The 14427-nt window shown below is 46.2% G+C and overlaps 1 protein-coding gene across 2 annotated transcripts in view; it reads left to right on the top strand.

The window, feature by feature from the left end:
• rnf123 (ring finger protein 123) overlaps positions 1-14427 on the top strand; it is a 283644-nt gene that overhangs the window by 216853 nt on the left and 52364 nt on the right. For both annotated transcript variants that reach the window (XR_011667296.1, XM_071336894.1), the window contains exon 35: positions 10525-10706. Coding sequence is in view for 1 of the 2 variants with exons in the window: in XM_071336894.1 (XP_071192995.1) it covers positions 10525-10706 (182 nt within the window). In the remaining variant the exon portion in view is untranslated. The remainder of the gene's footprint in view (positions 1-10524; positions 10707-14427) is intronic.

Here is a 14427-nt window from a genome sequence, read left to right as displayed (position 1 = left end):
CTGCAGTACAAACAGTCTGAGCTGTCACCTCCAGCTTTACTGCCAATATACTGCAGTACAGACAGTCTGAGCTGTCACCTCCAGCTTCACTGCCAATATGCTGCAGTAGAGACAGTCTGAGCTGTCACCTCCAGCTTCACTGCCAATATACTGGAGTACAGACAATCTCAGCTGTCACCACAAAGCTTCACTGCCAATATACTGCAGTACAGCCAGTCTGGGCTGTCACCTCCAGCTTCACTGCCAATATACTGCAGTACAGCCAGTCTGGGCTGTCACCTCCAGCTAAACTGCCAATATACTGGAGTACAGACAGTCTGAGCTGTCACCTCCAGCTTCACTGCCAATATACTGGAGTACAGACAGTCTGGGCTGTCACCTCCAGCTTCACTGCCAATATTCTGCAGTACAGACAGTCTGAGATGTCACCTCCAGCTTCACTGCCAATATACTGCAGTACAGACAGTCTGAGATGTCACCTCCAGCTTCACTGCCAAAATACTGCAGTACAGACCGTCTGAGCTGTCACCACAAAGCTTCACTGCCAATATACTGGAGTACAGACAGTCTGAGATGTCACCTCCAGCTTCACTGCCAATATACTGCAGTACAGCCAGTCTGGGCTGTCACCTCCAGCTTCACTGCCAATATACTGCAGTACAGCCAGTCTGGGCTGTCACCTCCAGCTTCACTGCCAATATACTGGAGTACCTTCAGTCTGAGATGTCACCTCCAGCTTCACTGCCAATATACTGGAGTACAGACAGTCTGAGATTTCACCTCCAACTTCACTGCCAATATACTGGAGTATAGCCAGTCTGGGCTGTCACCTCCAGCATACTGGAGTACAGCCAGTCTGAGCTGTCACCTCCAGCTTTACTGCCAATATACTGCAGTACAGCCAGTCTGAGCTGTCACCTCCAGCTTCACTGCCAATATACTGCAGTACAGCCAGTCTGGGCTGTCACCTCCAGCTTCACTGCCAATATACTGCAGTACAGACAGACAATACAGACAGCAGTACAGGCACAAGTCATTTTACGTTACTCACTTTTGGCTACTTAACCAATAAGGAGCCTCTGGGGTTTGGTATATGGCCAATATACCACAGCTAAGGCCTGTTACGCACAACACAGAGTTCCTGGACACAGCCCTTAGCCGTGGTATAACGGCCATATATCACAAACCCCAGAGGTGCCTTATTGCTTTTATAAACTGGTTACCAATGTTATTAGAGCAGTAAAAATAAATGTTTTGTCATGCCCATGGTATACGGTCTGATATACCATGGCTGTCTTCATAATTTGACATAGAATATACACTATAATATATATATATATACTTCCCATACTAGTTTTATTACTACTTGTTCTGTTTTGACTTTTATATTTGCCATTTGATTCTTGATTGATGTTGTACTGCATTGTTGAGTTAGCAAGTAAGCGTTTCACTGTACCGTTTGCACGTGTCCAATAAACTTTGATTTGAACAGACCGTAGTACAGACACTGAAGGGGATTTATCTTCCATTTACATTTAAGTCATTTTTTAGCTCCCTCTTTCATAAAGGTCTGTTAACGTCTGTAACGTGTGCGCGGGCGTGACATGGCTGACACATGACCTCCCTGTGTGTTACTATTCTACCAACAATTATCAATGTTTTTATCCAACCAACAATTATCTGTTTTTATCTTACCAACAATGGTCTCTTTTATCCTACCAACAATTATCTGTTTTTATCTTACCAACAATGGTCTCTTTTATCCTACCAACAATTATCTGTTTTTATCTTACCAACAATGGTCTCTTTTATCCTACCAACAATTATCTGTTTTTATCTTACCAACAATGGTCTCTTTTATCCTACCAACAATTATCTGTTTTTATCTTACCAACAATGGTCTCTTTTATCCTACCAACAATTATCTGTTTTTATCTTACCAACAATGGTCCCTTTTATCCTACCAACAATTATCAATTTTTATCTTACCAACAATGGTCTCTTTTATCCTACCAACAATTATCTGTTTTTATCTTACCAACAATGGTCTCTTTTATCCTACCAACAATTATCAATTTTTATCTTACCAACAATGGTCTCTTTTATCCTACCAACAATTATCTGTTTTTATCTTACCAACAATGGTCTCTTTTATCCTACCAACAATTATCTGTTTTTATCTTACCAACAATTATCTGTTTTTATCTTACCAACAATGGTCTCTTTTATCCTACCAACAATTATCTGTTTTTATCCTACCAACAATGGTCTCTTTTATCCTACCAACAATTATCTATTTTTTTGGGCCCATTGATCTACTGTAGGCTGCACTCAAGTATCACTCTCTCTCTCTGAGAAGACATGTTAATCACCAGATGGAAGGAATGACCAACATGCAGAGATGGCGTTGGAGGAGGAGAGATGGCGTTGGAGGAGGAGAGATGGCGTTGGAGGAGGAGAGATGGAGTTGGGGGAGGAGAGATGGAGTTGGGGGGAGGAGAGATGGAGTTGGGGGGAGGAGAGATGGAGTTGGGGGGAGGAGAGATGGAGTTGGGGGGAGGAGAGATGGAGTTGGGGGGAGGAGAGATGGAGTTGGGGGGAGGAGAGATGGAGTTGGGGGAGGAGAGATGGAGTTGGGGGAGGAGAGATGGAGGGGGATGACGAGAGAGAAAACGGACGCCATTCCCTCCGGCACCATCAACCCAGAACGAAACATTGTGTTTGTGTGCTGGCTCTAAATAATGAATGAGAAGCGGTATTCAAACCTTGTCTGATTTTCAAGCAAATTAAAGTCAGGACTGAGAATGTACCAGTCAGGAACACTCAACACGTCTTGGAAAGCCACTCTGGTGTGTCTTTGGCATTACAATGTGCGTAACAAAACTCTGTCCCCGGGTTCGTTTTTCAGAAGACGGAGGCAGGTTTTGCTCTACCTTTTTACATGGGCTTTGCTCCTTTCGATCCTGACAAACTCCCCATTCCCTGCTGGTGACAAGCATACCCATAACATGAAGCTGCTACTAAAAGGAAGCACAAGGGGAGGAGTGATGGGGGAGAACGAGATGAGAGATGGAGGGAGGGAAGGAATCTATTTGAATCCCCTCCACTATCCTCCCTCTTGACTTTGACTAATCAACAACTCTGGTTCAGTTATACTGAGATCTTTGACTAATCAAAGACTCAGGTTCAGTTTGGCCTTTCTAGGGAGTTTTTCCTAGCCACCGTGCTTCTACACCTGCATTGTTTGCTGTTTGGGGTTTTAGGCTGGGTTTCTGTACAGCACTTCGAGATATTAGCTGATGTACGAAGGGCTATATAAAATATACTTGATTGATTGATCAACGACTCAGGTTTAGTTATACTGAGACCTTTGACTAATCAACGACTCAGGTTTAGTTATACTGAGATCTTTGACTAATCAACGACTCAGGTTCAGTTATACTGAGATCTTTGACTAATCAATGACTCAGGTTCAGCTATACTGAGATCTTTGACTAATCAACGACTCAGGTTCAGTTATACTTAGATCTTTGACTAATCAATGACTCAGTTTCAGCTATACTGAGATCTTTGACTAATCAACAACTCAGGTTCAGCTATACTGAGATCTTTGACTAATCAACGACTCAGGTTTAGTTATACCGAGATCTTTGACTAATCAACGACTCAGGTTCAGTTATACTGAGATCTTTGACTAATCAACGACTCAGGTTTAGTTATACTGAGATCTTTGACTAATCAACGACTCAGGTTCAGTTATACTGAGATCTTTGACTAATCAACGACTCAGGTTTAGTTATACTGAGATCTTTGACTAATCAACGACTCAGGTTCAGTTATAATGAGATCTTTGACTAAGCAACGACTCAGGTTCAGTTATACTGAGATCTTTGACTAATCAATGACTCAGGTTCAGCTATACTGAGATCTTTGACTAATCAACGACTCAGGTTCAGTTATACTTAGATCTTTGACTAATCAACGACTCGGTTTAGTTATAATGAGATCTTTGACTAATCAACGACTCAGGTTCAGTTATACTGAGATCTTTGACTAATCAACGACTCGGGTTCAGTTATACTGAGATCTTTGACTAATCAACGACTCGTGTTCAGTTATACTGAGATCTTTGACTAATCAACGACTCAGGTTTAGTTATACTGAGATATTGCGTCACTGAATATGCCTTTTTTTAATCTGATACCTATCGCACACATCATCACCTAATTTGGAATGAAAGGAGAAATCGATTTCCCTTCTCAGAGTGCCAAGCCAGACAGACAGCCTTGAGGGTCCACTCTGCTCCCTACGTCTGAAGTGGCCTTGCTAGAAGGAGGAGTCAGAGGTGTGTGTGTGTGTGTGTGTGTGTGTGTGTGTGAGTTACCCTGTAGCTACAGGGGGTTGTTGGGGTCTCGACGCTACAAATAGACATGATGTCTCTGTGATGTATCCATAGAGAACTGACACCATGGCTCAAACACCTGCTGTGTGTGAATTATTTCACAGCTAGCGCACACCTGATTCAACTGGTCAACAAAATCATCAAGCCCTTGACTAGATGAATCAGGTGAGAGAGTTCAGGGCTACGACACAATTGTGAAACATCTGGGGGGTCACGGGGAGAGGTTTGAAAATCCCTGGGCTAGTCTACTGAGGATAAGCGGGTTGTTGGTTGTAGAAGGTGTAGTGTGAAGGCTGGTCTGAGGAGGGTTGATGGTTGTAGGTGTGGTGTGTAGGCTGGTCTGAGGAGGGTTGATGGTTGTAGGTGTAGTGTGTGTAGGCTGGTCTGAGGAGGGTTGATGGTTGTAGGTGTGGTGTGTGTAGGCTGGTCTGAGGAGGGTTGATGGTTGTAGGTGTGGTGTGTGAAGGCTGGTCTGAGGAGGGTTGATGGTTGTAGGTGTAGTGTGAAGGCTGGTCTGAGGAGGGTTGATGGTTGTAGGTGTGGTGTGTAGGCTGGTCTGAGGAGGGTTGATGGTTGTAGGTGTAGTGTGAAGGCTGGTCTGAGGAGGGTTGATGGTTGTAGGTGTGGTGTGTAGGCTGGTCTGAGGAGGGTTGATGGTTGTAGGTGTAGTGTGAAGGCTGGTCTGAGGAGGGTTGATGGTTGTAGGTGTAGTGTGTAGGCTGGTCTGAGGAGGGTTGATGGTTGTAGGTGTGGTGTGTAGGCTGGTCTGAGGGTTGATGGTTGTAGGTGTGGTGTGTAGGCTGGTCTGAGGAGGGTTGATGGTTGTAGGTGTGGTGTGTGTAGGCTGGTCTGAGGGTTGATGGTTGTTGGTGTAGTGTGTAGGCTGGTCTGAGGAGGTTTGATGGTTGTAGGTGTAGTGTGTAGGCTGGTCTGAGAAGGGTTGATGGCTGTAGAAGGTGTAGTGTTTAGGCTGGTCTGAGGAGGGTTGATGGTTGTTGGTGTAGTGTGTAGGCTGGTCTGAGGAGGGTTGATGGTTGTAGGTGTGGTGTGTAGGCTGGTCTGAGGAGGGTTGATGGCTGTAGAAGGTGTAGTGTTTAGGCTGGTCTGAGGAGGGTTGATGGTTGTAGGTGTGGTGTGTAGGCTGGTCTGAGGAGGGTTGATGGTTGTAGGTGTGGTGTGTAGGCTGGTCTGAGGAGGGTTGATGGTTGTAGGTGTGGTGTGTAGGCTGGTCTGAGGAGGGTTGATTGTTGTAGGTGTGGTGTGTAGGCTGGTCTGAGGAGGGTTGATGGTTGTAGGTGTGGTGTGTAGGCTGGTCTGAGGAGGGTTGATGGTTGTAGGTGTGGTGTGTAGGCTGGTCTGAGGAGGGTTGATGGCTGTAGAAGGTGTAGTGTTTAGGCTGGTCTGAGGAGGGTTGATGGTTGTAGGTGTGGTGTGTAGGCTGGTCTGAGGAGGGTTGATGGTTGTAGGTGTGGTGTGTAGGCTGGTCTGAGGAGGGTTGATTGTTGTAGGTGTGGTGTGTAGGCTGGTCTGAGGAGGGTTGATGGTTGTAGGTGTGGTGTGTAGGCTGGTCTGAGGAGGGTTGATGGTTGTAGGTGTGGTGTGTAGGCTGGTCTGAGGAGGGTTGATGGCTGTAGAAGGTGTAGTGTTTAGGCTGGTCTGAGGAGGGTTGATGGTTGTAGGTGTGGTGTGTAGGCTGGTCTGAGGAGGGTTGGTGGTTGTAGGTGTGGTGTGTAGGCTGGTCTGAGGAGGGTTGATGGTTGTAGAAGGTGTAGTGTGTAGGCTGGTCTGAGGGTTGATGGTTGTAGGTGTGGTGTGTAGGCTGGTCTGAGGAGGGTTGATGGTTGTAGGTGTGGTGTGTAGGCTGGTCTGAGGAGGGTTGATGGTTGTAGGTGTGGTGTGTAGGCTGGTCTGAGGAGGGTTGATGGCTGTAGAAGGTGTAGTGTTTAGGCTGGTCTGAGGAGGGTTGATGGTTGTAGGTGTGGTGTGTAGGCTGGTCTGAGGAGGGTTGGTGGTTGTAGGTGTGGTGTGTAGGCTGGTCTGAGGAGGGTTGATGGTTGTAGAAGGTGTAGTGTGTAGGCTGGTCTGAGGGTTGATGGTTGTAGGTGTGGTGTGTAGGCTGGTCTGAGGAGGGTTGATGGTTGTAGGTGTGGTGTGTAGGCTAGTCTGAGGAGGGTTGATGGGTGTAGGTGTGGTGTGTAGGCTGGTCTGAGGAGGGTGGATGGGTGTAGAAGGTGTGTAGGCTAGTCTGAGGAGGGTTGATGGGTGTAGGTGTGGTGTGTAGGCTAGTCTGAGGAGGGTGGATGGGTGTGGGTGTAGGTGTGGTGTGTAGGCTAGTCTGAGGAGGGTTGATGGGTGTAGGTGTGGTGTGTAGGCTGGTCTGAGGAGGGTGGATGGGTGTAGGTGTGGTGTGTAGGCTGGTCTGAGGAGGGTGGATGGGTGTAGAAGGTGTGTAGGCTGGTCTGAGGAGGGTTGATGGGTGTAGGTGTGGTGTGTAGGCTAGTCTGAGGAGGGTTGATGGGTGTAGGTGTGGTGTGTAGGCTAGTCTGAGGAGGGTGGATGGGTGTAGAAGGTGTGTAGGCTGGTCTGAGGAGGGTGGATGGGTGTAGAAGGTGTGTAGGAGGGTTGAGTTGTTAGCTGCCCTGTAGAAGGTGTGGTGTGTAGGAGGGTTGAGTTGTTAGCTGCCCTGTAGAAGGTGTGGTGTGTAGGCTGGTCTGAGGAGGGTGGATGGGTGTAGGTGTGTAGGAGGGTTGAGTTGTTAGCTGCCCTGACTGCTGTTTAGAGCTCCTCTCATTTAGTTGTTTTTGGGGGTTTGATGAAATGTGTTTATAGAGCTACTCTAACTCCCTGATGGTGTGTGTGTGTGTGTGTGTGTGTGTGTGTGTGTGTGTGTGTGTGTGTGTGTGTGTGTGTGTGTGTGTGTGTGTGTGTGTGTGTGTGTGTGTGTGTGTGTGTGTGTTAGAAGTAGTGTTGTTGAGGTTGTTTTGAGCCTGTGAGGCACATGTGGTGCTCTGGTGTGGGCCTTTCTGCTCAGCAGGCCATGATGTGTGTGTGTGCCTTTTGGAAATCACCCACACACATATACCACCACCTCCCCATCCATACCTCTCGCTCTCTTTTCCTTTCTCTCTTGCCATCTCCCCTTCTCTTGTCGCTCTCCCCTATCCACTTTCCTTTCTCCCTCTCTCTCCTCTCTCCTCTTCCCCTCCCCACTGTCTCTCAATTCAATTCAAAGGGGTTTTATTAGCAAATTGCCAAAGTAAGTGAAATAAACCAACAAAAGTGAGAAGAAACAAAAACTTAGAAATGAACATAAAACGTTTCACTCACAAAGGTAAAAAATAAATAAAAGATTAGACATTTTAAGTGTTATATTATCAGCTACATACTGTGTTTTAGCAATGTGCAAATAGTTGTGGTGTAAATAGTAGGGAAAGATAAATATTGGTGGTATTTACAATGTTTGTGTTTCACTGGTCTGTCTCTCCCTGGCTCCTTATATCCCTCTGCCATCTGTTAACCGAGGCACAACACCCAGGTGTGGTGCATTTGGCTAATGATATCTGACTGTTTTTACCCATCGTGTTAGGGCTGGGCGATATGGCCCAAATATCATATATGATATTTTTCACTTTTTTTTATTTTTTTTTATAATATATATATTTTTTCAATAATGAAAGTTCTAAATATGCTTAATGAGTAGTTATAAGTCATTTCAATAGGCCTTTCTTCATTCTGATTGTTTTATACGGTCCGTTTTCTAAAATGTCTACATTTACCACACTTTTGGTATAATTTCCACACTGTGCCTCGCAGGGCTGCATGATATGGGCAAAAAGTATCGTCTTAGTTAATTGGGGAAATGTTGTGGAATTATGGAAATAGACTGATTTATTCTAATTCTATAGTTGGAATAGAATATAGTGGGCAGTGAATACATTGTTGTTTGACGTGACAATGAATGAATAAGCCAGGGAGGGATTATTGACCAGGGTAGGAACCACAACTTGTTCAGAAAATACAAACTAGCGGGACAGTAAGATACACAAACTAGAAGTGTAATTATAGAAGGCTTGTGGAAAACGGCATTGTTTTTTTTCTCACCAATATCTCATTGCATCTTTTTGACCATGTAGACTGCAGAGCGAACGGCAAGTCAAGTGCTTGTGACTCCGTGGTCGAGCAAAACGCTCTCTCCTTGAGTGACGGGGGGGGGGGCAGGGCTTGGTGTGGGAAGCGGTACGCAGCAGAAGGGAGAAAGACGACTCAAGTAGATAACGAGTAAACTATAAAAAAATAAACAATAAAAATGACATTACACACGCTGAAGTTGCGTATCACATTTAAATACTCAAACATTGAAATACCGTTATAGAAAGTAAAGTAAAAATACAAACTGGTCCGTGCTTCAATACCGGTATATAGTAAAGTACTGTATTCAGCCCAGCCCAACATCATGTCCCGCTCTCTGACCTGTCTGTGTGTGTGTCTCTGAGTCACATTGACAGGACTGGTCCTGCCTCAGTCTCATCCTCCGGCCATGCTACCAGGCATTCAGTTACTGTGTGTGTATTCCACCTCACTCCTACTCCCTTATTCCTGCACAGAGGAAACTACACTTGTCGTATTCCCTCTACTTCCCTGTCAGCTTCCTCCCCATCTGTGGAATATTAATGTCGTGTTTTCTTGGGGAATAGTTAGAAGTTATCATGGGAACTATACAAACAGAAAAGCTTTGAACTATCCTGTTGTCTAGTCTACATCATCTATTTCCAGTGCTTGCATCATGGACACAGTGCCAGTACTGGGTACTGGCTGTATGACTGTGTGTGTAGCTAGCTGTATGGCTGTGTGAGTAGCTAGCTGTATGACTGTGTGTGTAGCTAGCTGTATGGCTGTGTGTGTAGCTAGCTGTATGACTGTGTGCGTAGCTAGCTGTATGACTGTGTAGCTAGCTGTATGACTGTGTGTGTAGCTAGCTGTATGGCTGTGTGTGTAGCTAGCTGTATGACTGTGTGTGTAGCTAGCTGTATGACTGTGTGTGTAGCTAGCTGTATGGCTGTGTGAGTACCTAGCTGTACGGCTGTGTGTGTAGCTAGCTGTAAGACTGTGTGTGTAGCTAGCTGTATGGCTGTGTGTGTAGCTAGCTGTATGACTGTGTGTGTAGCTAACTGTATGACTGTGTGTGTAGCTAACTGTATAGCTGTGTGTAGCTAGCTGTATGGCTGGGTGTGTAGCTAGCTGTACGGCTGTGTGTGTAGCTAGCTGTATGGCTGTGTGTGTAGCTAGCTGTATGGCTGTGTGTGTAGCTAGCTGTACGGCTGTGTGAGTAGCTAGCTGTATGGTTGTGTGAGTAGCTAGCTGTATGGCTGTGTGAGTAGCTTGCTGTACGGCTGTGTGAGTAGCTAGCTGTACGGCTGTGAGTAGCTAGCTGTACGGCTGTGTGAGTAGCTAGCTGTACGGCTGTGTGAGTAGCTAGCTGTACGGCTGTGTGTGTAGCTAGCTGTAAGACTGTGTGAGTAGCTAGCTGTACGGCTGTGTGAGTAGCTAGCTGTACGGCTGTGTGAGTAGCTAGCTGTATGACTGTGTGCGTCTGGTCTTGTCAAAAGTCCATATAAAATAATAAAAGATGTGTGAAGTAGTATAGTATTGAGAAGCGCCTCTGGGAATAAACGTGTGTGTGAGAGAGAAATAGTCTGGTACTGAGAAGCACCGCAGGGAACGAGAACAGGGAGTGAATGTCGAGACCAGTGATTGAACGCTGCATAGACCAGCCGAGGAGGAGAAGCAGAAGATGGTGAGCTCTGAGAGTGTGCAACGTCGGCTGACAGGACTTATTAAAAAGCCAGCATGACATGTGGTTGTTACTATTTTCCCAGGAAGTCTTCACAGGAACAAGAAGTCACACTGGGGTTATATGAAAGATGTGTCCTGTCTTGGCTGAGATTCATCTTTCAAGTTCTGATACACTGTGTGATAGGAAGTGGTGTTCAGAAACACCTTGAGTGTTCTCGATGTTGAAACGTTCCATAACGGAACACTGCGGAGTCTGACCAATGACAGTACACTAGTTCTTTGGCTTTGGTGAGAGTTTGTTTTAACGTGTCCTCTCTGTGTCTCTTCAGGGTGTCGCGTGCGGCTTCAGTGCTGTTGTCTGATCCGTGCTTTCAGCTGCACTCCATCCAGCACCTCCTGGGGGAAGGAGAGACCTCTCCGGCTGCAGCAGTGCTCCCCCAAACCCCCACAGTACACCCAGGAGACCCTGCTGCAGCACCCGCAGAACGTAAACACTTCTCCCTGCACGCCTGTGAGTACATCTCTCTGGCTGGCTGTCTTTCTGTCCGTTGGTCTGTCTGTTCCTTTTATCCGTCCGCCCGTCAGCTGGCTGGCTGGCTGTCTTTCTGTCCGTTGGTCTGTCTGTTACTTTTATCCGTCCGTCCGTCAGCTGGCTGGCTGGCTGTCTTTCTGTCCGTTGGTCTGTCTGTTACTTTTATCCGTCCGCCCGTCAGCTGGCTGTCAGAATTTTTATTTGAGATCTCCGTAAAGTTGTATAGAGGTGTCTTCAGAAAGTATTCAGACCCCTTTGACTTTTTCCACATTTTGTTACGTTTCAGCCTTTTTTCCCCTCATCAATCTACACACAATACCCTATAATGACAAAGCAAAAACTGAAATATATCACAAGTATTCAAACCCTTTACTCAATACTTTGTTGAAGCACCTTTTGCAGCGATTACAGCCTCAAGTCTTCTTGGGTATGATGCTACAAGCTCGGCACATCTGTATTTGGGGAGTTTCTCCCATTCTGTCAGGTTGGATGGGGAGCGTTGCTGCACAGCTATTTTCAGGACTCTCTAGAGATGTTTTGGTTTGGTTTTGATGTTTTGGTTCAAGTCCAAGCTCTGGCTGTGCCACTTCAAGGACATTCAGAGACTTTTTCTGAAGCCACTCCTGTGTTGTCTTGGCTGTGTGCTTAGGGTCGCTGTCCTGTTGGAAGGTGAATCTTCGCCCCAGTCTGAGCGCTCTGGAGCAGGTTTTCATCAAGGATCTCACTGTACTTTCCTCCTTTCATCTTTGCCTCGATCCTGTCTCCCATGAGAAGCAAGATTCTCTGGTCTGATGAAACCAGGATTCTACTCTTTGGCCTGAATGCCAAGTGTCACCTCAGGAGGAAACCAGGCACCATCCCTACTGTGAAGCATGGTGGTGGCAGCATCATGTTGTAGGGATGTTTTTCAGTGGCAGGGACTGGGAGACTAGTCAGGGTCGAGGGAAAGATGAACGGAGCAAAGTACAGAGAGATTCTTGATGAAATCCTGCTCCAGAGTGGTCAGAACCTCAGACTGGGGCGAAGGTTCACCTTCCAACAGGACAACGACCCTAAGCACACATCCAAGACAACACAGGAGAGGAGGCCCCTCTGCCTCCCTAGATAATGGCTTTAAAGGCCCCTCTCCCTCCATAGATAATGGCTTTAAAGGCCCCTCTGCCTCCCTAGATAATGGCTTTAAAGGCCCCTCTCCCTCCCTAGATAATGGCTTTAAAGGCCCCTCTCCCTCCCTAGATAATGGCTTTAAAGGCCCCTCTCCCTCCCTAGATAATGGCTTTAAAGGCCCCTCTGCCTCCCTAGATAATGGCTTTAAAGGCCCCTCTGCCTCCCTAGATAATGGCTTTAAAGGCCCCTCTGCCTCCCTAGATAATGGCTTTAAAGGCCCCTCTGCCTCCATAGATAATGGCTTTAAAGGCCCCTCTCCCTCCATAGATAATGGCTTTAAAGGCCCCTCTGCCTCCATAGATAATGGCTTTCAAGGCCCCTCTGCCTCCATAGATAATGGCTTTAAAGGCCCCTCTCCCTCCATAGATAATGGCTTTAAAGGCCCCTCTGCCTCCATAGATAATGGCTTTAAAGGCCCCTCTGCCTCCCTAGATAATGGCTTTAAAGGCCCCTCTCCCTCCATAGATAATGGCTTTAAAGGCCCCTCTCCCTCCATAGATAATGGCTTTAAAGGCCCCTCTGCCTCCCTAGATAAACCCCTAAACCCCTCAGCAGCATCCACATGTTGTTTACTTACTACACTAGAACATTGGGGCTCCCGATTAGCACAGCGGTCTAAGGCACTGCATCTCAGCACTACAGACCCTGGTTCAAATCTAGGCTGTATCAAATACGGCCGTGATAGGGCGGCGTACAATTGGCCCAGCGTCGTGCAGGTTTGGCTTTGGGTAGGCCGTCATTGTAAATAAGAATTAGTTCTTAACTGACTTTTCTAGGTAAATAAAGGTGAAATTTAAAAAATAAACTTCTAAACTAATCACCAAGCCAATGACTAGTTGCTGTCAATCAGTACCTAATTTAAACTCTCCTCATCCTGGTCTTATGATTTAAACTCAGAGAGCAGTACAGTGTGCACCTCAGTCAGTAGACTATTCATCTCTTATGAAAATAAGCTCCTCTCAAACTCAGAGAGAGAGGTGAAATGAGAGGGACCCAGTACCCCCTCAGGGTCTTTTCAGAGTTTATTAGAGCGAGCGATTTTTAGAGGGAGGAAGTGTGCTCCACTAGGCTAGCAAAGCCATCTGACGTAATTGGATGGCTCATTTGTGTACTAGGTTCCGAGTGAGAGGGGGGAGAAGAAGAGCGACGGAGGGGAGAGAGAGAGAGCAGAGAAGAGAACATGATAAATGAGGTGGCTCACAGAAGTGTCTTGTAATTCTGTGAGGTCCCGGCGGTAACAGCTTGGGCTCCGGTGTTTTGAAGGGTAACGGAGAGGGCTCATCAGTACTGTGATGAGGTAGTGATTCTCTCTCTCTCTCTCTCCCCCCTCCCCCATTCCATCTTCATTATATCCTACCTCCATGGGGCAGGTGTTACATTAGCTGTATTAATCAGACCGTGTGTGAGTGCCGAATGGCACCCTATTCCAAATATAGTATCTCAGGCTCTGGTCAAAAGTACTGCACTATATCGGCATTAGGGTGCTACTTGGGACGCACACACAGTATGTGGAGGATGTATATGTCCCATGCCACTATGTTAGCTTGCTGCCGGTCAATGCCTGCCAATCTGAGGATTTTCTATTCAATTAAAGGCCTAGTGCAGTCAAAAACTCGATTTTGCTGTGTTTTACTGTATATATATTTCCACACTATGTCGTTGGAATAATACTGTGAAATTATAAAAATTATGATAATGACATTTTTTGTGTAAAATACTGTTTTGGTGCGATCGCGTTTTGGCCTGCCTTAGTTAATAGACCAATAAGAAAGGGTCCAACATTTCCTCATCTCCCACCCCTTCTAATGTGCCTATCCCCGATGCTCCTCCCTCTTTTTCCACTGCCCCACTACAAAGTTTCTCCCTGCAGGCGGTCACTGAGTCCGAGGTGATAAAGGAGCTCCTGAAACTGGTATAGATGGTTTAGAACATTTCCTATTTAAGATTACTGCCCCTATCATCGCCAAGCCGATCTCTGACCTTTTTAACCTTTCTCTCCTCTTTGGGGAGGTTCCCATTGCTTGGAAGGCAGCCAAGGTTTATCAAAAGTGTTGGAAAAACTTGTCAATAATCAACTGACTGGCTTTCTTGATGTCTATAGTATTCTCTGTGGTATGCAATCTGGTTTTCCGCAACCTTAAGGTCAGTCAATCAATCAATCAAATGTTATTATAAAGCCCTTTTTACGTCAGTCGATGTCACAAAGTGCTGTACAGAAACCCAGCCTTAAACCCCAAACAGCAAGCAATGCAGATGTAGAAGCACGGTGGCTTGGAAAACCTCCCTAGAAAAGCGGAGACCTGGAGAGGAACCAGGCTCTGAGGGGTGGCCAGTTCTCTTCTCTCTTCAGTTCTCTTCTGGAGAATATAACAGTACATGGCCAAGATGTTCAAACGTTCATAGATGACCAGCAGGGTCAAATAATAATCACAGTGGTTGTAGAGGGTGCAACAGGTCAGCACCTCAGGAGTAAATGTCAGTTGGCTTTAAATAGTCGAAAACAGCAGGTCCGGGACAAGTCGAAAACAGCAGG

The sequence above is a fragment of the Salvelinus alpinus genome, chromosome 12, assembly GCF_045679555.1.
Source record: "Salvelinus alpinus chromosome 12, SLU_Salpinus.1, whole genome shotgun sequence".
NCBI classification, from domain to species: domain Eukaryota; kingdom Metazoa; phylum Chordata; class Actinopteri; order Salmoniformes; family Salmonidae; genus Salvelinus; species Salvelinus alpinus.
Note: the sequence above shows the minus strand (reverse complement) of the source record. Positions and strands in the feature narration are given on the sequence as shown.